Genomic DNA, 26941 nt, shown 5'->3' on the forward strand with positions numbered 1-26941 from the left:
GAAAATAAATTTTCAGCTGAAAACTTAATATTGTGTCATCAAATTGGGGGATTGAGGGGGATTCAACAGATTTAGATGATTCACAGAATTGATCAATTTGAAACAAAATCAGCGGAACTCCGCGGATCCGTGGAAAATTGCCATCCCTGCTATTTACACTTAAATCATTCTGACCTTTAGTCACAATAGACTTTTGATGAAGTAAACTATTCACTTGTGAAGTGATATTTACATGAGTGCACTTACAGTTTCTATTTATAATCCTGTGGTAATGAAGATTTCAAATGGCCAGTTCAGTGTCTCATGTCTTTCAGTACATGGTTATTCCCTTGTCAAGATGGTCAGTCTCCTTTATCAGCCCCTGGACTGTTCAGGAGTACTGTATTTCCATGTATACATACGTGATCAAGCTCCTATGCCAAGCCTTTTGTCTTTTGTAGTGTTTTTGATATGTGCTGTTGTTTTTTACTTTTATTCCTTTTGTGTAAAAATAAACTTTGTTATCTGAAAAGTTGCAGTTGCTTGTATTTTCAGTTCCCCAAAGATTACCCGTGGGAATTCCAAATGAAGTCTGAAGATGTGTTTAATCTTCACGTTATGCATATACAACACTTATAAGTGTTTCCTTTTTCACTGGTCACTTAAAGGCACAATGTCACAAATTTTGACAATATTAGGCCCATATTTTATATATTGGGGGCATATGCACTCATTTTAGCTTCCTATTGATGCAATAAAAGACTTATTATCCCTTACGATTGCCTGAAATGGATAATTGAAACTTCTAGGCGAACAGCTTCCAAACATAACAATTGCAACATGTGGAATGTAAACAATTTCTACATACATCAAAAGTTCTCGCACGCAGTGTTGTCGGTGTTTGACGAACTGGCCTCAATCACAAGTTGCATAATAGGATATTTGTAAAGAGCGTTCCAAAGGGCATAAATCTATGGGGTTCGCTCGAAATAATATGCAGCTGGTAGAGTGTCGATATAATGCAACATTGCATTAATTCATTTGAATATTAAGGAGTTAGTGTGTGCAAGGGACGTAACTCTGGATTTGATATGCATAAAATCAGGTCAGAGTTTGGCAAGTATGACAATTCAGACTTACAGTATCTACTGAATAATTACAGAGAGAAATTTTGTGCATGACCTTGTGAAAAAATTAAATTTTAACTTAATTTTACATTGATGGAAATAGGGCCATGTGATCTAACAGGTATGTGATCTGACAAATATGCAATGGGTGAGTGACTGAGTGAGTTTTATCCCACATTCAGCAATACTCTAGCTATATGGTGGTGGTCTGTAAATAATCGAGGCTGGACCAGGCAATCCAGTGATCAACATCATGAGCATCAATCTACTCAATTGGGATACAATGACATGTCAACCAAGACAGCGAGCCTGACCACCCGATCAACTCTTACGACAAGCATGGGTAACTGAAGACCAGGGTCTAGATTTTCGAAGCTCTCTTAGAGCTAAGATAGTCGTAAGTTAATGTTAATGTATGGCACTTACGGCTATCTTAGCTAAGAGAGCTTCGAAAATCTAGGCCCAGACTTCTAACCTGGATCCTCACGGGTCAAATGTACAATGGCCCCAGCAATGTCATCAAGTCTGATTATAAGGTCATCCAGCCAGTTCTGACAAAGAGACTCGCAAGCATGTTTATCATTTACATATATTTTGTTTATTCAAATGTAATTTGTTGATGATTACAACAGACTATACAGCTGATCATTGCCTCACAACTTACAAGACACAAGGACAAATATCACACACAGTTGTAAGATCAGGGGAAATGGTAACACCGTCTTCAATGGAATTCATGTTCTCAAAGATTTTACACTTTAGTAGATTATAATTCCACCAATCATCCCACCTTAAATACCTGCATAGGATGTGGAATAAATAAATAAATACCACACCTGCATATTGTTGCATTTTGCATGAAAGAGAAGAAGCAAGACATAGATAAAATTTGAAGCATTGTGTACCTGCATAAATACATAGAAAAGCCACAGTTGAAATAATAGAATTCCTGCATTTAGGTTTTGTAATGGCATAGATGGAATTCTGTCAAATAAAGGTCAACCTGTCATATTTAATTAAAGTGATGATCTTGATGTCTTCTTGTAATGTTTAGCCTGTTGTGACAGGTAAGGGAGCAAGGTTTTGATTTATATCTATTATCTAAAATAATAAGTGAGCTCCTGAACATAACAAACTGAAGCTGAAGATGTCCCTGTATCAGGTGACATTGCAATAGGAACCCATAATGGTGTTGGAGTGAAAAACAAATGCTTGCTCCCTGAGGATGCAGTTGTAACAACTGTTTGTTCTTAGGTAAATGTGACTCGGTCACTGACAGTTCAAAACAGGAAGACCTGTGCACACATGAACGTGATCATATGACAGTTTTACAGAATGGACACTGGGACCCCCAGACTCGACATCATGTGCTTGTTTATAGATGGTCAGATGCATCACGGGAATCTGATGAAAACAATGAAATTGTATGCCTTCCTTATTACCACACAGCCTCATTCTAAACATCCAGGACATTGTTTCACAGTGTCTAGATCAGAGTGTGACAGGGAGTTGAACCAAATGCTGCTTTAAACAGTGTTCCAATAATGTCATGGGCCTCGATCCCGATCGTAGCGCTACGACAGTCCTAAACCTATGTTAAAGTATGGGAGTCCCGATCATAGCGCTACGACAGTCCTAAATCTATGTTGAAGTATGGGATTTACGATCATCTTAGCTCCACGATCGCTTTGAGGAATGGGGCCATGGTGTGTAAGCTAATGGAAGCCCAAAGTGATGTAGGTCTCAAACATATATCAATTTGGTTTTGCTCTGAAATACATCCATCAGCATTATGACAAGTTCTTAAATGTAAGTTATATTAATTTGAATTCAAATACTGCTTCCTAAGGTTTTGAGTTCTATTCAACATGAAATGAAAACCAAACAAAAGCATGACCTAATTCAGTAATACTCTTAATATCCACTCATACCTACATAACACTGTGGACCGCCTCCGTGGGGTAGTGGTTAGAGTGTCCCCCCGGAGAGCGGAAGGTCGCGGGTTCGATCCCCGACCGCGTCATACCAAAAGACGTTAAAATATGCTACTTGTTGGTCCCTGCCTGGCGCTCGGCGCTCGGGTACAAGGACTGGTCGTTTCGGAGTCAGTATAATGTGTCTGAGTGGGGTATTCATGCTTCACTGTGGCATGGTATCTCAGTGGGCTAGCACTATTAAACCAGCTTCAGTCTTCTTAGTACAAGCAGCCACACACACACATGTACGTCGTCATATGAGTGAAATATTCTCAAGCACGACGTTAAACCCAATTTCACCTCACCTCACCTTACATAACACTGTGAACCGTCCTGAACTAAAATACCGACAAAGACTTAACAAAACATATGTTGAAGAGGACACCACACCAGACCAGCTGGCTGGGCAAAATAACTGAACAAAAATATACACACAAAGCCATAATATGTTCTCAAGAAGAATATGTTCTATGCAAAGTGTAGTTCAATGAAGGAGGATTGTATCTGCATATGTGTCTCATACAGGACATGATTGCTGCAGTGACTAAAAAGACCAAGATGCATGAGTTGATTTCTAAAGATATATCACTCTTTTTGTGTCAGTGTTATTCAAGAATTCCATATAAAAGGCTGGGCCCTATTTCACAAAGCTTTCACGATTGTCGTACCTCCTATACTGTAACATAGACTTAAGACAGTTGTAGCGTTACAATAGCTTTGTGAAACAGGGCACTGGCAGATTACTGGTGCTAGAAGGATTTGAAATAATCATATCATAATCATAATTCTAATGGGTGTGTCACTTTTATACTTTTCCATTTCTGTTAATGTTTTGCAGGTTCATCGAATCAAATGTTCTGCGGAATGGGCATGTTTCTCTTGACTTGCACTCTCTTGTAAACCATCAACATTATATATAACAGGAGGAAATAGAACAAGGAATACATACGAATAGAAGTATTTGTTTGATGATGATGGGAGATTGTTTCACAAGTGATAAATACACACTTATTACAGACCTACTTTGTTCATTTGAGATATTCATACATGTAAACAAGCCATAAATAACCTTTGTGTTCCCTTACTTTTGTTCATCAGCATATGTAGCTGTTGGATTGAGATGGGATATGTTTCATTCTAGAATACTGTTCCAAGCTAAAAGCACAACTAATTGAGAAATCACCACATAAACACAATGTAATGATATATTCAAGATCTCAGCTGTCTCAGCTGTTTTGAAATTATTATTTCAAAAACAAAACTTCCACACCCTGCTAATATTTATATTTTTCTGATCAGGAATTGAGTAGCAATATCTATAATTGCATATTACCATAAACAGATCACAGATGTAACAGTCCAAGATGGTAATAGATTATTGTGCCTATCAATAAATATGTACTGAAAAGTTTGGTGTTCAACATTTCTCAACATGTTTTCCTTAACACTGACTTATCAGCTTCAGCTACAACTGTCCATTGTTACACTTTTATATTACTATTTGGTAACATTAACTGTGAATTAAATTGACTAGATTTCAAATTAAAGCAAAATGTGAAACATATACAACATAACATAGACCAACCATTCTTATTGAAGCTATGCCATATAAAGAATGAGTAAATTGTAAACAGGAATACAGTATTATTATTTTGCTCCATTCCAATGAAATTTTCATATCCACTAATGTAGATGACATGTTTATAACAAGAATATATGTTTCTAATGGTAGTAGAAATGAGATATTACTTTCAGAGATATTCAACCGTTAGAACACTTTTGCTGATGCAATAAAAGGGCAATTTTAAATCAACACCCATATGTAAACATTTTTAAAAAACCATAACAGATTATTTCTTGTTATTCCTACAATTAAACTGGTATCTATTCTGAATCACTCTAAAATGCACATTGACATTTTTCCACAGAGGCCAAACAATTGAAATAAAGTCATTCTGTCTATTTATGCATCAAGTAATTAAACACATTCATGTTGTTGTATAAGTTGAAATATTACTCAAATTGATTTCTTATTATTCATTTAAACGTGTTAATGTTGATTACTGTATGTCTTTTCAATCTGTTCCAGTATAATATTTACAGAATGCAAACACACAGAGAAAAACAGAAATGTTGTAAAAAAAAATCTTAACCAAAATTTACACTGTTTGCATCACAGCAATTCTAAGCTTGGCAATCGGAAACATCAGACACGCCTCAGGTGACTCACTCACGGTCAGCAGCACACACTACATACTGCATCATAACGGTGGGCATATATATATTATGGAATGTCTAATTGACTATGAAAATATACAAAAAATAAAAATGTACAAGTCAGCAAAGGCAGAAATAGCAACTAAACAATAAGGCAAAGAATCGATACTGCATATCTTCCCCGAATCACAGAATGGTAGTAGCTGAGGGATACTTACAGCACTACCACAACACACAGAGCCAGGTTCACCCTTGACATGATGCACAACCTAAGTGAGTGAACGAGTACATTCTTACGTCGCTTTTAGCAATATTCCAGCAATATCATGGAAGGGGACACCAGATATGGGCTTCACACACTGTTGGGAATCGAACCCGGTTCTTTGGCGTAACAAGCTAACATTTTAACCACTAGGCTACGCCACCGCCCCAACAACCAAAGTGTGTCATGTATCCTATGGTTAGAGCTATCATACTGGTCCTTGACTCACGTAAGCTGGACAAAGATGTAGAAGGCGACCACATGAACATACTTCATGTTCAGTTTGACTCAGAAATGGCTCTGGGGATTCAGGATTTGAAAATGATATTACCATTCTCAACAGGAAAATGATATTACCATTCTCAACAGGAAAAGGACAAACTCCTTTACAGCTTGTCATTACCTGGCTCATGATGGAATGACATTCACCAAGTTTGAAGACGGATGAAATGTAATTTTGTTACTGGTATGCTTTAATTAATTCTAAAATTATCAGGAGTGAAAGTGAATGTTGATTCATACTTTGCAAGAATGAGCATAATATTTGTAGCAGCCACAGTTACAACATATTCCAATGTTACATGACAGAACACTCTGTCAATGGGTTGGATATTGTCAAGATACAGATTGCTCTTCTCTATCTTTAAATTTAATTTAATTATTTTTCCAAATGTCACATTCAATGCTAAGGTTTTTTGTTATCAACATATTTTGTAATCATGATAATTAATGATGACGTTTTCCTAAGTCATCATTATATAATCATGTTAATTGTTTATCAAGTGATTATTCACAAACATACAGGCAGGTTGACCAAACAAGTCGATAGATAAAAGAAAAAAAACTCTTGTCTACTATTATGAAATATTTTGTGAGCATATACTTTAATAGGCTGTGCATCGTGTCATTGAGGTAGTTCAGGGTTGATACAGGAATTACCCCTCCTGACAAAGTGCTCACACTTCAATAAATCTCACGTCAATACATATTCATAGTGTACCTTTATTATGTGCTGATGGAAATAAAGAGCATAATTGTATACAGTCAGCAAGAGAACAAAATCATGTGACGCCAAACAAATAATAATTAATAGTTGATTTGACAGCCCCAAATCCAGAGACTAGCCCTCTTTAACTTAGATTCAATCTTCAAGAAAGAATCTGTGATAAAATATATCGAAGGCAGCCCTACCTACCTACCCTACTCATATTTAGCGGGGACCTAATGATTATTTTCATTTGGCCCAAACGTAAGGCATGTGATTCTATTTAGCACATGAAGACTCCTTGGAGTGCCTATACTGTGACGGAATCATGATGTTGGGTTACCATATTCCACCAAGGTCCAACCACACTATCAGTGCATATTGTATCAACAAACATGGAACTAGTGATGACATCCCTCTACCAGAGGACTTGTGATGATATAAACATAGGCAGTATCACTACAGTCTACCTGGTTACACATCAACCCTGACATACTCACTGACTCCATAACAACTCTCTATTGTCAAGTCCCCAAAAATGTTCTTAATATCTAAATATGAAAATATTGAAATTGATCTATAATGCTCATAATATACATTAAAAGTTAAAATTACATTTCTATGACAAAGAGAATACTAACAAAATCATACACTGATGTGATTTTCTTTCAATTCTGAAAACAATATATTTATATCTGTACAAATTTCCCAGACTGAATATTGATTATTTTACTAGAGAATATATTTTGTATAATATATTTCAGAAGCGGTACCTGAAACAACTTTGCTATCACTTCAGTTGTTACTATCCTAGTAGTAATCACTATTACTCCCTTTGTAGACATCACAAACAGGTGCTCAATACTTGCTCAATACATACAGGCATCAACCACAGCTTCGCATAAAACAAAATCATGTCATTTCCAAGGATATCTGCTGGTAACATTTGAGTTCTGTCTAGCAAAGAAATACATAGATTTTGACAAAATGATTTGATTTCAAGACATTTTAGAAAAGGTTTAAAAAGGTTAATAAAATGTCGGTACGAAAACTGAAGTTTTGGATTGCATTACGGTATACCAAACAGTAAGTGATTCAGCTCAGACATTGCTCGTTGCTTAAAATGTAAGTTAATGTGAGCTGGGCCACAGTGTTCTAATGTCACTACTCCCAGCAGACCCGTGAAGATCCGTGAATTGATCTTCAGCAACTCTCTGTTGTAAGAGGTGACTAAAGGGATCGGGTGGTCAGGCTCGCTGACTTGGTTGACACATGTCATCGTATCCCATTTGCATAGAGCAATGCCCATGCTGATGATCACTGGATTGTCTGCTCCAGACTCGATTATTTACAGACCATCGCCATATGCCTGGAATATTAATGAGTGCGGAGTAAAACTAAACTCACACACTCCCCAGCATGCTTAAAATGAAAGAATTATCATATCATTAAAGGTGGTATTCTTCATGGAGTGTTTTCCTGATGTGCCTACTATTACTTCAGTTTAACCCTATCAACCACCAACCAGCAGATATCCTTGAATGTTTTCCAAGCAGATTTTACCCTTCATAACCATACCATGTTGTGCAACAATGTCCACAACGGAAGACTGTAGAAATAGATGCTATTGGCCTTGGACACATCAATGCACTCTTTCACACAAATAAAATGGGGATCTGTTAGGGATTCTTCACTACAAACCTACACATTTTGTACATGTGGTAAATCATCACACCCTAACAGAGCCCCTAAATATGATGAACATGACTGGCTTTGTACAGGAAAATGTTTCCACTCCACTAGTCAAAATAATTACATCCTTATATGGTGAGATCACAGTATATGCAACAGATGTCATACATTAAAACTCCGCACCACCTTGGGGGAAGGCTTCGAGGCAATGGATGGCCTATCACTTATGCGTGAATTACTCCGACCTACACTTCCTGTTCTGGAGTCTGATGCACCAAATTTGGCCCTCAGGGCCGACACTGATGAGTGTTCTTTAGCATCAAGGTCACCCTCTGGTGAAGCAAGATTTGTATACATGGGCTTGGATTTCAAGCCTGAATTCATGTTGGATCTAGCACTATCGTTATTCTTGTTCCTATCACTCAGTGAATTTTGAGTCCTGTGATCCCGCGAGTTTCGATCGCGGTAACCTTGATCCTTCTTCTTGGGAGGTTCCTTCCGTTGTGATAAATCATGCTTTTGAGAACTATCCCAGTTATAGGATATATGTTTCTTGGGAAGTGGGTCCTTTCTCTCAGGTACATCCTTTTTCACCACTGGTTTAGGACCTTTGCTTTTTATAGAGATGTCATTTTGATACACAGGCCCCTCTGAATCTGATTCTTTGGGATCTGGTGGTACAGGTCTTGGAGGAGGTGCAGGTGGCCTCTGTGTCTTCATTGACGTACTCACAGCAGCTTGACGAGCTAGAGCTCCTTTAGAAGGAGGAATAGACAGTGGTCGCTCTATTTTTTCACGATCAGACTGTGTGCGTTTTGCACGAGGTGTGGTTCCATGGCCTGGAATTGGTGGAGGACTTCTTGACCCTGAGGATCTTGGAATCAACTGACTCTGACCTGGAATTTCATGAAATTCATCCTCAGGGAAAACATCTGAATTCCTGTTGGTAGTACTCATTAAAACCGGACTGGATATTTCTGACCCTCTAAAAGATTCTCTTTTGACAATTCTGGCTCCACCTTCAGGTGGCCCTAGCCTCTCATTTCGAGGGACAGACCTTTCAGGTTTTGTTGAAGGCCGATCTGGCTTAATTTTAGCTCCAGACTTTTGTGACACTCTGTCAGGTTTTGGCTGGACCTTTGCAGAAGCGGGCACAACAGGATCAGGCTTCATTGGAATTCTTTCTCGTTTTGGTGACATGCTAATGGGTCTAGCTGGTCCCACAAATGCATGTGACTCTCGGTTAGTACTCCCAGTGAGGACAGGATCTGATATTTCAACTTGTGTTGGGGCTCTCTTCATGTGCACTGACTTAGGGCGTTGATCATTGATGTTAGATGTGGTTCGCACAGGCTGTGGAGGTGGCTTGGGTTTCTTGCCAGGGACCCTACGGAAAAATAGTTGGGCAATCTTTCAGTATATTATTCACAAAATAACTGTTCTTTGGAGCTTAAGTTCAAACTTAGACTATTTTTTTTGTAAAGAATTCTTACTTTTGGGTACTTTTCAGTACCATTTATACATGCATGTGGGTCAAAGAATGTTCACTTAAGTGATACAGAAATGACTGTTTGTTTGAAATCACATGTCTGAAGCTTCCTAATATAAAGAATCAAATGGAAGGTTATTTATTAGTTTTGAGGTCAAATTCCTGAACATAACTAATTTAAATTTCCTGCTGCTAAGAATCAAATTATCTTGTTAAATACTGATTTGACATATGACCAGTATAATGAAAATTTGTACGAACCCATACTTGAGTTTTGGACCTAGGTGCCACCAAGTCTTGAGTTTGCTTCTGTAGAAGTAGCCAAAGAAGATGAAGACACCAACAAGAGGCAGTATGACCAGGAAGAACACTAGTAGGCCCACCAGCAGACTCTTGTTGGCTACAAGAACAGGAATACAATCACTGGCAGGTAGGGAGAGGGAGGGAGTGAGTGAATTTAGTTTTTCTGGCTGCTTTCAGCAATATTACAGCAATATCACGGCGGGTTACACCAGAAATGGGCATCACACATTGTACCCATGTGGATAATCGAACCCAGGTCTATGTCGTGGAGTGAGAGGGAAAAGGAACATGTAACAAGACATGGAGATTAATAGACAAAACATGAGACTGATCGATATCATTTTTCTCAATTTTCTTGCGGCAGGAACATGGCTTGAACTCCAAGAAAATCTATGACAACAAGTCTCCATGCCACTTCATTCTCCCAAATACAGAAGTAATTATGTGAATCCAACTGAAGCTGAAACTTCATAAGACAGCAGATGATTGGCAAGACAAGCCAACTTACCATATTCGTTACTGGACGGCCCACTGTCAACACTCCCACCAAACCCTGGCCTGTTACAGTAGGGAGGGTCAAACCCATTGTTGCAGTGGCAGTTTCCATTTGAGTTGCACACCTACACACAAAGTACCACACATGAATGGCTGCACACTGGATAAAGCCTTGGAACATAATGTCCCATAATTAACACATCAATCAAGGCTGACAAAATTATCAAGCATTAAAATGACAAGAAGATTTGTGAAGAACAAAAACACAGGATATCAAACATAAATTCATTGTTGCAAGATGATTCTTAAATATATTTAGGCCCCACTCTGAATATCAAATGGTTGATCCTTTAGTGAGTGAGTGAGTTTAGTTTTCCAGCAATATCACTGCGGGGCTCACCAGACATGAGCTTCACACATTGTACCCATGTGGTGAATCGAACCCGGTTCTTTGACATGACAAGCAAATGCTTTAACTACAAGGCTACTCCACCACCCCAATCCTTAAGTAACACACCTGTTTTGATCTGTAGTTGGTGGAACTATGGACACATTGCTTGTAGATTGTTTATGTTCTGAACTATTGCAATAGTGATGCATTATTGCCCCACTAATGATTACAGTGCTCACAAGGGCCACAATTCAAATACCAGGTAAAGTCAAATAATGAAAGAATGATGTGTGTCGACGTTTCTAAAAGGTGTACAGCCTTACCCCCTGTCCATTGCAACCATTCCCGGGGCACTGTGGGATGTTCATCTTGGCCAGAGGGACACACTTGTGATTCACACAGATCTGTGTCAAAAACAAAACATAGGTAATAACAAGACCCAATAAAACATTAAATACAGATGTGTGTCACACATTGCCAAGACTTCGTAACTGAATGTTAAGACAGAATCTAATATGTAAATTTCAACTGAGCCATGATAGGGAAGTGCACCTCTAAGACTACTACTACCACTACTACTACTACTACTACTACTACTACTACTACTACTACTACTACTACTACTACTACTACAACTAAGAAGACTACTACAACTAAGACATAGAGACAGTGAACTGAAACCTGTTACACTTGAAAAGATCATTTAGCACAATTTGAGTTATCCCCTGAAATGCAATATCCTCTTTGAGAAAATTAATGAAAAAAATTTGTTAACTACAGCTGTACATTTAATTATATGAACTGTGAATTCACTGATATGTTGATTTTGACAGACAAAAAACTTGCAGACCTACAACCCGCTCTCCCCAAAACATAGGGAATCAAAATTCCCATCTGACATCAAATTCTTGAAGTGCTCCCATATTCATTCATTTGTCCTTCCTACCTTATTGACTTCACACTTGGCACCGTCGGGAACCATCCCAGGGTCAGGCATGTCTAGGCCAACATCCAACATGGCCGAACGGCAGACATATTGTGTGTTACCCCGGGTGAGGAAGCTAGCTCTCATGGTATGAGCCAGGTTGTCCCTCCAGAACATCAGCTTCTCGTTGAGATGTACACAGTGAAGCAGACCACACATCACGTCCCTGGAACACAGAGAACACATCATCTCATACATAGGGTGGTCAGCTGAGAAGGAAATGGTACTACGGTACATCCCATATTCAGGCCTATCCTTACATCCAGATGTTTAACAAAGCAATTTTAGTGGTACAGTATGGAAGGTCAGTGCTAAAGTATGGCATAGATGGTTGGTTTGTTGTTTAACCCCCACTCAGATAAACTCCAGCTATATGGCACCAGTCTGCAAATAAGCGAGTCTGGACCTGAGAATCCAGTGATCAACAGCATAAACATCGATCTACGCAATTGGAATACAATGGCGTGTGTGTCAACCAAGTCAGCGAGCCGAACCACCCGATCCTGTTAGTTGCCTCCTACCATAAGCATGGGTTGCTGAAGATATTGCTGAGTGTGGCGTAAGACTAAACTCACTCACTCTCAATGCCACAAGCATACGTCTCTAAGTAAAACATCTTCTCAAACTCGTTCAACAAATTTGATAATTGACTATTTGCCTCTTAATTCACACTCAATATACCCAGATAATTCTGAACAAGTAATGTAATGTCTAAAATATGTTCCTAGTCAAAACATTTCCTCACTCTCTGCGGCAAGTGCTGTAGGTGTCCTTGGTCCAGTTGTAGCCACAGTTGCCGTCCTGGTCCCCCCGCATGTTGAGCTGCTGGAAGCAGATGGGGTCCGATGCCCGTCCCGTGTCCCCCCACAACAGCTTACACTGGTCGCTGTGGGTGTTGCACTTCCCCTTGTAACAGTACGACTGGAAACAGAAGCAACCATTGGAAACGTAACCCTCAAAACAAGGCTAAGGACCACCTGATTCCTGCCACGATAAATGCCATGATTTACTACAGTAATATGAAAAAGCTTGGTGCTCATTACACTTTAATGGTACAGCTCAAGTGCAGCACTCTTCTGCGTCCCAATCCACAAAGCATTCATAATGTTCCAACCTCTCATAACGCTGTAGGTTATCATAGGCTTACGAATGTCATGTGCTTCGAAGGCTTTGTGTATTGGGGCCCTGGATCTCTATTGCTGGTACTGAACTTAAGAACATCAAAATTCCAATTGCATCAAAAACAATCTGGGTGATAAGCTTCTGCTGATCTATTGGGACTTGCAGTGCTCTTAATCTGAAACTCCACTGGTTGGAGAACATTATCAGAATATGACTCAAGAGATTGCAAGTGATGACCACCCATTGGATCAGAGACTTTAGCTGTGTTATATATATCAGTGATGAAGTGTGTCCCGCTTTCATCAAAATATTGTACTACTTAATTCATGATTCATCATTTGTGATATACATTATACTGTGGAACAGGGATACTATGACTCCCACACCTGGGGTATTTGTGTCAACTTACCTGTCCATTTTTGCAGGAGAGTCCGTTCTGCAGGAAGACATCAGTTGGACAGTATTCCGCTGAGCCATCACAGAACTCGGGGAGGTCACATTCACCAATTGGTTCCCTGCACAATGTAGACTTTTCCTTAGGCTGGAATGAAACAAAATTGGGTAATAAACACAGATGCATTTAAGCATGTTAATTACAAAAATCACAGCTTAACTTCTCAACTGAGTCACACGTAAAAACAGAATGAATGTTCTTATATACTCTGCTAAACAATCTGAAAGTCTCAGTGTTGTCAAAAACTCTGGACATAAGACATAATGGCTTCATATGTTCATATGAAAAATTATACTTGTCTATTTACATAGGATGGCTGTGCTTGTATTACATTACCAAACCAGGTACAATTCTCCCATCTCCATTTATAACTGTCCCTGACAACATTCCCTCTTGAGAGGATACTGTCATTTTTATCAGAGCCAATACAAAACCCTTAACTTACCTTGCAAGTGGAGAGGTCGCAGCAACGTCCTGTAGCACACTTGGCCTGGTGGTACATCTTGCATGACGAGGCGTTGCAGCATCGGTTGTGACAGTCCTGGCAATCAACACAACATCAGCTACATCATACACACCAGAATACTGGAATATATTTAAAGATGTTTGGTCAATGTAACTCTTTTTCTGCCAATTCTAATAATGACACACCAGATGGCACCAGAACACATTTTGACAGTATAAATAGTCCAAGTCAACAGTCAAATGCTTTAGCAGGGTATGAAACTTGTAAACAATGCTCCAAGATGAGAGGGTTTGCACCTGTTGGAAGCTAATATGTCCTTAATCCCAGACATGCTTTATAAACAAACCACAAACAATAGTTTGCTTTATGGGACATCTAAAAACAGTAATTCATGAGCTCCCAATGCACTAATACCATCACAGGGATAAAAAGTAGCACTAGCCCTCTTGCCCAGTTTTGCTTATGTCAGAGGTCCAAATTCAAATTGTTAGTCTAATTGGCTAGTAGATTTTCCAGATTACTTTCTATAACATCATCATTCTACTATAAAAAATGTGGAATTTCTTTAAGTACCTGAGGAAGTCCACAGTCACATTCTTCCCCATCCTCGACGAAGCCATTGCCACACACAGGTCCCTCGAAGATCTGAGATGGCTTGTTACGCAGACAGTAGTCCATGCCCAGCTCAAACGCCTCTTGGAGAGCATTCTTGGAACAGGTAGACCAGTCTGTAGGGCTTGTCTGACTGAAAACACCCAAAATATTCTTTTGATCATTAGATGTTCCAGCATCATTGCAACCAAAGCCACCATCTTGGATGCTTTGTTACAAACTAATACATCTTACTTTACATGACTGTCATATAAACTATCCATATTTTAATGATAAGATTACAAGTCTTGTAATTCAAAGAGAAGATAAAAGATGAGGGATTTGGGTGAATATCAGGGATGGCAACAGGTAAATCCATTTTCAACTAAAAACTTGATATTGTGTCATTGAGTTGAGGGTTTCTCAATGGATTTAGACGATTCACAATTGAACAATTTGAAATAAAATCCGCAGAAAATTGCCATCCCTGAAATATAGATGAATGAGTGAGGGATGAAAAAAATACACCGGGATTTTCTTGTTTGGAAGGTGTGTAGATCCAACATTCCAGGTAAAGATTTCAGTTTCCACATACCCACTGGTGGCCGCCATGATGCATTTGTCTTTGGGGCAGTAACACGTGGAATCGTTGTCATGCTCCATACCAAAGTTGTGGCCCATCTCATGAGCTACAGTTGTTGCCACCAGTGTCACTAAGCCATCGTAATCCTAAAACAAAATCAAATATTCAAACTAAGATTATACAAGTCAAGGGATGCAACAAGTCCACTATGAGGTGAATATGATACATATAAAAATATTAGGTAACAAAAACAATAACAAGTCAGCAGTTGATGTATTATTCAGTATAATTAGAGAAACAATAAGAAATACATTATTTGACATGTTTTCCCATGTTTGTCTTGGCAATGTGGACACGAGTTTGGCTTGTTATCACGTTGAATATATCAAGGACATCTGTTGGCTGGCTGGTATTGTTTCTTAAATTTATGCTGCCATAAATGAAAAACTATTCAAAGTTGTTTTTTTAATAAATAGATGTCCGTGCCCACCTCGCAGCAATACAGGATGTCATCCTAGAAATTCCCTACATTGTATTCTATACATAAATGAGAACACACCAATGTTCAAAAAACATTTCTTGAATAGAGAAAGTTCTCAATACTTAACAACTGCTGCAAATGGATAATAATAATGCTTGAACCACTCAATGAGCATATAGTATAAAGTTCTCACCATGTTGACTCCACCCGAGAACTGGTACGTACAGATGGGGCCTTTAATGGCTTTACCAACAACTCCGTGGTCAAAGAAGATTCCACTGAAACAGCATAAAATCTGCTTAACTCTGGACAACACTAGAGTTGAAACAAAACAGGACATTAACTCATTAAGGCCGAGAGACGCATATATGGGGCAAATTAATCAGCTCCTCACAGCGAATGACGTGTTTATGGGGCAGGTAATAAGCAGTTTCTCACAGCAAGAGCCCCATACAGTCTTCAACAGAAAGCACCTCTTATTCAGCAAGAGACGCACATGTGTGTTGTACTTTTAAAAATCGCACTGTACATATTAGTTCAACCAATTTAGCAGTACTGAGCAAATGTTAGCTTTTCTTACGAGAGATCCCACCTTTAGTATCAATCAGAAGAAGTATTTAAAGTGTTTTGATAACAATTGCTAATCATTATCATAGTCTTGTACAGCGTTTAGCAAATGAACGCATGTCGGCGAGAAAGGGGATTATGATGTTTTCACAGAGGTAAGTGCCTGGTACTCTTCCTTGGGAATGGATACTAAAATACTTCGTATGGTACCCTCCCATTACCCCTACATGCCACTACCCCTACAGCTTATAACACCATAGTTTATGGTCTGTTGCATAACTAATCTCCTGCCTGTTACCTATTCCATACAGTGGACTGGTCCACTTAAGATGCACAACATGACACAAGACAGATTTTAAAAGTGACTTTAATACATGTGTTATCACAAAGTACCACATCATTGAGATCAATTGTCAAGTTTTTCAGTCTATTTACATTCAGTGTTTTCATATCATTATATAAGGATGAACAAAAGATCACATTATCACAAGTGTTTCATATCAACATATCAGGATGAGAGAAAGACCACATTATTACATTATCACAAGTGTTCAAGTGTCAGTGTTACAGTCCATCCAAGCTTGAGCAGGTAGCCCGACCAAGCGCCAAGAAACTGAAGAGGGATTTCTGTCCACGCTGAAGCTGTTCTTGAGTCTGCACAGACGGTTGTCGATCTCTGTACACCGCTTTTTCTGTTTGTTGGCGCAGCACCAAAGTCAATCTGAGCAATCCTCACTCTCTCGGCGTGTTCGACTCTCCTGATGACTTCTACAAATCTGTAGATGTTCAGGTGCCTGTGTGGAATTTCTCGATTCAGACGGTTGTGGAATCCTTCCAGGTTGTTGTTTGTCCTCGCCCAGCTGTCAAGTTGTGGTTCCACAGGTGAAGAAAAATCTGGCAGTGTCGCCGACCCATGTTGTCACGATGTAGTCGCTTGAAGTCGCCAGCTCTTGGGACGCCAGGAGTGTCATCCATGGCTTCAATCCAAGTGTCTTGGACCGCTGCTTGAGGAAGTAGAGGTAGTCCAGCTGCTCTCCTGATCCACTTGGTGACTTCGGGTTTTCCTTGTAGGCAACAGCTAGTCCAAGATCCTGAACCTTCCTCCAGATGGCTTGACAGAAATGGAAGAAACAGCCCTTCACGCCAGCAGTGGGAAATTCTGTTTCTATGGCGTGGATTGCTGCTAGCTCAAAATCGGTCTGGATGCAGGCAGGATCAAGCGGTCTGTTGAGTCTCTGCTGAACTTCATCCTTGAGCAATCGGAAGAGTCTGGAGTAGGTTGTTGTCTGGCGGGTCCGGAAGAAGGGGCGAAGATGAGGGGATATGTTGAGCTGCCACGCCTTGCATGGATGATGTATACTTGATTCCACAGTGCAGGACAGGCTGTGAAAGTTCCATCCATGTAGAGGTTGTCAGCTGACTGCAAGGCTTCAAGACTCTCTTGTGTTCCGAAGGCCAAGATCTTGTCGCCATGGCCGTCCGCAAACAGGAGGAATGGTCTACCATCTGCTGTCTGCGCCCAGGGATCTTGGAGGTCGACTTCTGATCTCGCCTGTGGTAAGACAGGAATCGCCTTCTGGCGGTGGCGGTACAGGGCACTGCTAACAGATGGAAAGGAGGGCATGGCACGTGTCTCCGTCATCAGTCAGGTTGGTAAGCTCGTTGTTGTAGATGGTGCGATCGGTATTGACTCCTCCCTGGCTCTCTTCCTCAGGTTGCTAAACAAACCGGACCTTCTGGCTATCCTCTGGTGGGTGATTGTGTTCAGTCGATTTCTTACCACACGCCAACAGTTGTGACTCTTCCTTTTGCATGTTGACTGCACACACTTCCAGTGTACACAGGTCTGTCGCTCAACATTCTTAGTGTGAAGATATCCATCCAACAGAACTTGACGGCTACCTCTCCGTGACATAACAAACTCAACATTGCGAAGACCAGCCATGTTGATGCCATGTTTGTTTCATGTCAGCACTTATATACTGTATGGAACAATCTCAATTTCCTGTATCATCTCCACGTTTTATTTCTCTCAACTTCTCAACATTGTAATATATGTAACATTAAAGTGCACTATAACAACTTTTCTTAACAACATTTAGCAATCACAACACTTTTCCAATTGTATGTTTCTTCTACTCAGGGTTGAGGTTTGTTTTCATCATGAGACCACTAATTTCCTTGCCACAAAAGACTAATCACATTTATGCATCCCTTGATCTCATCTATGCTCCATGCACTAATCCCTCTTTAGGATTAGTCTATTATATCAGACAGGTAAATGCTAGGTGTTGTTTTAACTAGCTGTAGGGGTACTGGAGTGTAGGGGTAGTGGCATGTAGGGGTTATGGGTGTGAACCCTTCGTATGCACCTTGATTGAATTAGATGTTATGGTTTAGAGGTTACTATAAATTATATTTCCTTCAACTACCTAATTAATAGGAAACAATATACGAAATTTCAAGGACATACAAAGAATTCAAACACAATAGAATAGTTTGAATTTACTTTTTAGGCATCATTACGTTGTCATGTTTCATATACTGAAACATAATGTATAAACACAAGTAATTATACATCCAAGCTCGAATAGATTAAACATAATTGAACTTACTAATTTGAAGTTAACTGAATTGTAACTAGTTGTTTTCCATAATCTAAAGTTCGTAATGTTACCTAAGCTTAATATAAAGTGATAAGTCAGCCTTTGCATCGAATACATATATACATGTCAGTGTTATTACAACAATGAAATGTTTTACACGCTTGTTACAAAAAGACAGTAAGTTGGTAATTCAAAACATTGTCACACATGGACAGAAGTAATATCATAAGTTATTACATGTAAGCCATACAAAGGTATTTCAAGCATTTTTGTTCAAGCTGTTGAAAGTTTCATGTTGATTTGAATTGTCAGTTTTCTATGCAATTTACATGAGCATTCTGTAAAACGTTTGTATTTGATCTGTGTAATTATCAAACCGATTGCAATTATCCGTGTATCAATCAACTCAGTCTCTATTGATCCATCGTCAATAAAAGCTGGATAGTATATCAGTTACGGTATCGATACACATACGCGTATAATAATTCAAGCAGATTACAGTAATGAGATAATTGAACTCTTTCAACTTTGAAATAACAGCCTCGGTAGAATGCATATGTAGTTACGCCCTTGTTGAAAGGTTTGTCCCGTGACAAGTGTAAAATAAACAGATGCGCTGTTATATCATTGGACATCTTGCTTTATGGAGTCACCCTCTCTGTGATGTTTATACATGCATGCACATCTGTAATCTTATGAACCTCGCTTTTGCATTCAGTAAAGATATAGGCACGCCCACCTTCATAAATATTGGGGTGGGGTGTCAACTGCAAGTTTATACACTATAATAATTCAGTATAGTGTCACCTCGTGAATTCTGTAATGCGTGTACTCTAGTTTGGATAGTCATTCGTATCAAGGTGAAGATTATATTTACATGTACAGCTAACCATTATGTTTGATGTACTAGTTGTGTGCATCAAATGTATATGAAAATAAATACTACCTCTACTCAGAGGTTGGATTTCAATCGCTTTGTTTTACTTATCGAAAAACACTAAAATGAGGACAAATAAACTCGCCAAAGTGACTATCTACTCCTGTTTGTCTTATGTGTATATTTCATACATCGTTACCAGTGTGTATGTTTACAATACACAAACTGTTACATGATAGCTTGAGTTGATAAAGCCGAAACCCAGCATATCGACTGGTCAAGGATATAGCCAATAACCAATCTCTATCCAAGCAGCTGAGTGACCAAACGTGCTCTTCAGAAATTTCGCCCACGCCCCATCACCTGTCCTTTCCTCTGTGACAGGTATCTCATGATACGATTGGTCGCAGATAACATATGACCAGCCACTACATTGAACAGTTGAGTTACCGAACGTTCTATTCTGGAACGTTCTATTCTGGAAATTTGATCACGTGACTCTTTGTTTTATGTCTATGCAAGGAATATGTAGTATACATTTTGTATATGTATGTTTGTATGGTCACGTATGTTTTCTGCATTAAATCTGTATGAAATAAAGTGCAATGCTATGAATGTGCTTTGTGCTAGTCACAGACTAGCGTTATAGTACTTTCATAAAAATAATTCGTAAACACTAGAAATGTATTGGCAAAACCGCTATTTTCGTCGAAGATTATAAAGTATGAAAGTAAATTCTTCTTTACAGTATGTCATTGTCATAGATGTTTTGTAAATTTAAACCTCACACAATGATATGAGAGAGAGAATTTGTTAACGTGTGTCTCATCTGTTACATACAAAGAATACATGTGTATGCATATTGTGATAAAATATAAATGTACAAGCCGACAAAAGGTCTACAAGAGAAACTTGCAATAAAATTACATAAAGCTTGCAATACACGACATGTATTCACACCTGATTTCTTTCAACATATATCTTTACGACACAATTAAACAATCAGGACTTGTTTGTATGACTAGACAGTTTCCTGTGATCCCCGAAACCTGCCAGGGAAATCAGGTGTGACTAGCACTAATTAGTCTCGGCACAGAGAGTGGGCAATCAGCGAGGGCTTCCAGGTGTTGAGTAGTGACGGGGCTCTCTGGCTTAATGAGTTAAAGGACACGGTTTTCAAACTATCTGTAAACATATACAGGACTGGTGGTATTTGATTCCATCGAAGTGAGTTATTGTCAGTTTGTCAGTTTACTGAAGATCTGAAGATCAATTCCAACATGGATCTTCATGGGTCTTGTTACAAAGAGTTTTCTAAACTATAGTAGAAACAATATGTGCCCACAGTGGGAACAGTTAGTCAAACTATAACACACAGCATCAATACATTTTTGGCATTTGATTCTATGAAAATGTCCTACTGTAGTTAAACATGGTTGCTGGCACCAGTTATCCACTTCCACCTGAAATGTTGCTATATGGCTAAATTAATCATTCAATTTCCACATAAAATACATTAGCGAAAATCGCTATTAAAAACATTTCCAACTGATTGTAACAGAAAATTTCAAGAATAAAACAGAACATATTTCTTTGAGACTTACGTGACAAGCTGAGCATTGTCGTTTCTGTGGTATGGGTTTATCCTTTCTCTGCGGTATCTCAGGAAATTTTCCATTGTTGCATCAGCACTGGTTGTCACAGTGATCTGGTCCCCTCCTTCCCATACCTCCACCCCAACTAGTGCTACATAGATGTTGAGTGGCCGGTACAGCTGAAGAGAGATAACTCATTTGTTGAAGGGAGATAATTCATGTAACATGAAATTTATGTGTTTCTGAGTTGACTGCTAAGTGCAAGCTTTCTAATCAGCTAGTGTAAAGAGTGAGTGAGTGAGTTTAGTTTTACGCCACATTCAGCAATATTCCAGTTATATGGCGGCGGTCTGTAAGTAATCGAGTCTGGACCAGACAATCCAGTGATCAACAGCATGAACATCGATCTGCGCAATTGGGAACTGATGAAATGTGTCAACCAAGTCAGCGAACCTGACCACCCGATCCTGTTAGTCGCCTCTTATGACAAGCATGGGTTACTGAAGATCAATATTCTAACCCGGACCTTCACGGGTAGCTAGTGTAAAGACATGCGCTAATACAACCTGAATAAATATTTCATAATATCTACCAGCTGCAATTTATCCTTGCAGTCAAAGATTTTGCAACAGGTTGCTGAGTATATTCTGTTGCCACACAACCCAAAAAGGGCAGAATTAAAGCTTGTGTTTCTTCTGGCCAGGGAGGTAAAATATGTTCCGGTACTTACCCTGCTGACTATGTTTGTGATATCCTGAGATCTCCTGATGACCGATGTCGTATTTCCCCCATTTCTTTCATACTGAAATGAAAGTCATGCAAAAAAAAGTTTTAAAAAAGTCCCCAAACTCTCAGATTTACTCTTTCTATTTTAATAATTCTATTAACGACAATAAATTTCTCATTATATTTCTCAGGTTCATTTATATTGTAAACATCATCCAAAATTTTTGTAAAATATGATTCCAAATATTTATTTTGAATCATTCATAAATATAGAATTAACAACTTTTAACTTTTTATTTCTTAATCACCAGTCTTTCTCTCACATACCTTGATACCAAACTCAAGTACAAATACAAAAAGAACAAAAGAAACATGAGCTTCAAACTGACAACTCACTGTTCTATAGTCATTGACAAGGTACAACTCCACATAACGAGTGTTTTGATTGCTGTCATAGGGGCCATGGATGTCTCGCTTTATCTGTGAAAATAGAAATTGAACATACAAATTAGACTTTTGTAAAAGTATGGTATTAATGACTGTCTGAGGGAACATTCACATGGACAACATAAGTTTGCAAACAGCATCGGAAAACTTCAAAGTGTTAGCCATTCTACAGTTCACACTACAAGTATGTTTTGTCTTTACCTTAACCCTTGACACTTCTCCCAAATCCAATGCCATTTGTATAAGTAAAAGTCATGTGAAATCTACACTGTATCTCATTGGTTGTAAGCATGCAGCATATGTTTGGCATACACTATAAATATTCTGGCCTCAGAGATCGTTGAAAAAATGTTGTGTTTTCTAGCTACTACGTAGTGTCCTACATTTTTTCTTGTTTGTGGAAAGAAAATGTCTTACCCTGCTATGGACATTTTTATTTGTTCCTGATGGATGAAAATGAGCGTTATGACCATCTGTTCCTGAAACAAATGAAGGAGTAGACGTGTGAATCATTGGAAAGACATGTGAATCATTGAATAGACAGTTGAATCATTGAACAGACTTGTGAATCATTGGATAGACAGGTGAATGATTGGATAAACAGGTGAATGATTGGATAGACACATGACATATTGAACAGACATGTGAATTATTGGATAGACATGTGAATCATTAGACAGCTGAATCATTGGATAGACAGGTGAATCATTAATTGGACAGATGAATCATTGAACAGACAAGTGCATCATTGGATGAACAGGTGAATCATTGGACAGACATGTTAGTCATTGGACAGACATGTGAATCATTGAACAAACAGGTGAATCATTGGAAAGACATGTGAATTATTTGACAGACAAGTAAATCATGAACATGAGATTAGTGCTGAAATTGTACTTGCTGTTTCCTCAGTACCTTGGAACACTGAGTATTCTTTATACAGTCCATAGTGACAAAAGAGACAGAAGAACTGATGTCCATCTTACCACACTTGAGGTCTCGCCGCCGCCTCCTGTCTGAATCTCGGAATAACCTATGATACCCATGGCCTGTGTCTATATGGTAATTCTCCTTATTGGTTGAGATGAAGCCTCTGAAAAATCAAAGAAAATTCCTCAGTGACAAATATGTTTCATATTTTCATCCCAGGATGTTATGACACTTAACACATAAGCTAAGTGTTCCCAGCATGGACTGTCCAATGACAGGCTCTCATTCCTCTCACAACTGGCATCATACCTCATCATTATCCACATTGTCCAAATTTAGATAAATAATTTTTATATAGACCAGGACGGAGAAACAAAACTAAATTTGAATTAGAAATGCTGTTAGAAGAGTTTTTAAAAAAATCTCAAAATATCAGGCACTATAACTGACAGCATTCTGAAAAATTCTACACCATTCCCTCAAACAAAAAATACTTATGTAAAGCTATATATAACATTTTGTTGCCTCTCACAATCAGCAAAGGTTGCTGGTATCCAAATATCAAATGTCCAGCAGATTAACAAAATTCTACAGAATTAATACTTTGCCAGTTAATTAAGTCTGATATTGGTTTTTAAGGTTAGGAGGGCAGATCACATCAACCCAGGCATCCCACAAAGTAGGTAGGTCACCTGGGGGTGACCTGTGCCCCATCACAAATTCCTCTAGGACTCGGCCTAGGAGCCTGGCATCACCCAAGCTCGTTATTTTCCTTACTCATTAGTTTAAGGCACAACTGCATACAATTTCAACAAAAGTGTATAGTTCTTGTTCTTCACTTTCAAATGCAGTTTACCCTATTAACATCTTTCACAAATAAGTATCCTAACATATTTCACAGATACTTCTGTATATACAAAGGGCACCAATTTGACATCTGTACTCCTCAATTGTCATTGTGATCAACATTTCATTCCAAGTTAAGATACAGAAGAATTGTGTTGGTAAAGAAAGACATATTAACATCACATGGTTTTGCGTTATATTCAAGTGAGTGAGTGAGAGAGTATGTTTTTACGCCGCTTTTAGCAATATTCCAGCAATATCATGGCAGGGGACACCTGAAATGGGCTTCACACATTGTGCCCATGTGGGAATCGCACCCAGGTCTTTGTGTGACGAGCGAACGCTTAAACCACTAGGCTACCCCACCATCCCTTATATTCAAGCGAAAGACAAGGATGCTGCGGATGTTTTTTGTTATTTTCTTCGTAAACCCTGCTCCCAACAATAATCCAGGTATATCAAATTGGACTGTAAATACTGATGTCAGGACCAGACATTCCAGTGATTTATATTAATAGCAACAATGTAGTTTCGGTGAGACTCAGACACCCAGTTCACTGTGCAAGTGACCACACTATTCAATTTGCTGCCTTTTCCAATCAGATAAAGTTTCTACGGAATCTTTTTTCCTGATATATGCAAATACCAAGTGTCCTGCAGATTAACAAAATTATTTATATTTGATAAATTTGCCAGTTTATTTAGTCTGATATTGGTTTTTAAGGTTAGGAGGGCAGATCACATCAACCCAGGCATCCCACAAAGTAGGTAGGTCACCTGGGGGTGACCTGTGCCCCATCACAAATTCCTCTAGGACTCGGCCTAGGAGCCTGGCATCACCCAAGCTCGTTATTTTCCTTACTCATTAGTTTAAGGCACAACTGCATACAATTTCAACAAAAGTGTATAGTTCTTGTTCTTCACTTTCAAATGCAGTTTACCCTATTAACATCTTTCACAAATAAGTATCCTAACATATTTCACAGATACTTCTGTATATACAAAGGGCACCAATTTGACATCTGTACTCCTCAATTGTCATTGTGATCAACATTTCATTCCAAGTTAAGATACAGAAGAATTGTGTTGGTAAAGAAAGACATATTAACATCACATGGTTTTGCGTTATATTCAAGTGAGTGAATGAGAGAGTATGTTTAGCGCGCGCTTTTAGCAATATTCCAGCAATATCATGGCAGGGGACACCTGAAATGTAATTTCACACATTGTGCCCATGTGGGAATCGCGACCCAGGTCTTCGGTGTGACGAGCGAACGCTTAAACCACTAGGCTACCCCACCATCCCTTATATTCAAGCAAAATACAAGGATGATGCTGATGTTTTTTGTTATTTTCTTCTGTAAACCCTGCTCCCAACAATAATCCAGGTATATCAAATTGGACTGTAAATACTGATGTCAGGACCAGACATTCCAGTGATTCATATTAACAGCAACAATGTAGTTTTGGTGAGACTCAGACACCCAGTTCACTGTGCAAGTGACCACACTATTCAATTTGCTGCCTTTTACAATCAGATAAAGTTTCTACGGAATCTTTTTTCCTGATATATGCAAATACCAAGTGTCCTGCAGATTAACAAAATTATTTATATTTGATAAATTTGCCAGTTTATTTAGTCTGATATTGGTTTTTAAGGTTAGGAGGGCAGATCACATCAACCCAGGCATCCCACAAAGTAGGTAGGTCACCTGGGGGTGACCTCTGCCCCATCACAAATTCCTCTAGGACTCGGCCTAGGAGCCTGGCATCACCCAAGCTCGTTATTTTCCTTACTCATTAGTTTAAGGCACGAATTCACTTGGGTGTCATATCCTGCTAACTTAAAAGACTGTAGTTTCAACTTACAGTAAACAAGATTTACATATGAAAAGCAAAGCTTAGATACCTCACTACAAAAAAGCAAATTCTTAGCAGTAAACCAAACTAAAGCTTCATATGGTTGTGATTACAAATGTGGTCTATTATCTGATATTTTTTTGAACAAAAATATGCATAATTTATAAGAAAAAATGACATGGAGATTGTGTGGCGTCTGGTAAGGGAACTAACTCTTTCTATCCTTTCATTTCCATTGGTTTCATGTCTGCTCAAAAAGGAACATGAATGAAAGCCAACGGAAAAATGTCATAAAAATTATCAATTTATAAAGGAGGACAGTACATACAGTTCAAAATAATACAAATTGTACACACAAAACAGAGCAATACAATACAAAACGTTACTGGAAACTTCTTTAGTGAGAATACACCAAGGATCAAGGGAGGTAACTCTTTCAGGCTTCTTGTCCCTATCACAGCCCAACACAGACCTCAAGGATTTCATCTTGGGTAAGTCAAGACCACATATTCACAATCTACAGTATATGACAAAGAAATTCACCCCATATTATTAAGCCCACATAAATATTCACAGTCAGTGTGAGAAGTATGTTTACAATAATATGTTCATAAGTATTTGTTAAAAGACACAACTCAGAGGCTAGTGTCCTACCTCTATGGTTCCAATGGTGTGAGATCAAAGGATTCATGTCCATTTATTCATTCAGTTAACTGTATTATATTGATAGTTCTGGCAAGGAGCTGATGTGGACACAATCAAATTTGCGTATTCCCACCCCACCGCCAACCATTATTCTCAAACCACTGATCAACTGAACCAAGTGATAAGCAGGAAATTGGGTTAATAACATCACACAGTCAATCGACGTCTCATAGGATCTAACTCT

At 38.7% G+C, this 26941-nt stretch overlaps 1 protein-coding gene and 3 non-coding genes across 5 annotated transcripts in view; all 4 read right to left on the reverse strand.

The window, feature by feature from the left end:
* Window positions 1–7858: 7858 nt before the first annotated feature.
* LOC124283592 (disintegrin and metalloproteinase domain-containing protein 9-like) overlaps window positions 7859–26941 on the reverse strand; it is a 111338-nt gene continuing 92255 nt past the window's right edge. Inside the window, exons 6-21 of one of the 2 annotated variants that reach the window (XM_046719579.1) lie at window positions 23403–23509; window positions 22834–22895; window positions 22366–22449; window positions 21974–22045; window positions 21253–21422; window positions 15792–15876; window positions 15130–15263; window positions 14517–14688; window positions 13923–14018; window positions 13433–13564; window positions 12647–12822; window positions 11863–12067; window positions 11240–11320; window positions 10539–10650; window positions 9995–10127; window positions 7859–9625 (exon numbers count right to left, since the gene is read on the reverse strand). In XM_046719579.1, coding sequence (XP_046575535.1) covers window positions 8401–9625; window positions 9995–10127; window positions 10539–10650; window positions 11240–11320; window positions 11863–12067; window positions 12647–12822; window positions 13433–13564; window positions 13923–14018; window positions 14517–14688; window positions 15130–15263; window positions 15792–15876; window positions 21253–21422; window positions 21974–22045; window positions 22366–22449; window positions 22834–22895; window positions 23403–23509 — 3046 coding nt within the window. In that variant the 3' untranslated portion in view covers window positions 7859–8400. Of the gene's footprint in view, window positions 9626–9988; window positions 10128–10538; window positions 10651–11239; window positions 11321–11862; window positions 12068–12646; window positions 12823–13432; window positions 13565–13922; window positions 14019–14516; window positions 14689–15129; window positions 15264–15791; window positions 15877–21252; window positions 21423–21973; window positions 22046–22365; window positions 22450–22833; window positions 22896–23402; window positions 23510–26941 lie in introns of both variants that reach the window. The other variant, XM_046719578.1, reaches the window with a different exon arrangement.
* On the reverse strand, window positions 23992–24140 carry LOC124283614. The gene has a single exon (XR_006900363.1). It is a non-coding gene; the product is annotated as a U12 minor spliceosomal RNA (small nuclear RNA).
* LOC124283615 lies at window positions 24923–25071 on the reverse strand. Its single transcript, XR_006900364.1, has one exon. It is a non-coding gene; the product is annotated as a U12 minor spliceosomal RNA (small nuclear RNA).
* On the reverse strand, window positions 25858–26006 carry LOC124283616. Its single transcript, XR_006900365.1, has one exon. It is a non-coding gene; the product is annotated as a U12 minor spliceosomal RNA (small nuclear RNA).

This window comes from Haliotis rubra, unplaced genomic scaffold, assembly GCF_003918875.1.
Source record: "Haliotis rubra isolate DU_JTF1 unplaced genomic scaffold, ASM391887v1 Scf318, whole genome shotgun sequence".
Taxonomy (NCBI): Eukaryota; Metazoa; Mollusca; class Gastropoda; order Lepetellida; family Haliotidae; genus Haliotis; species Haliotis rubra.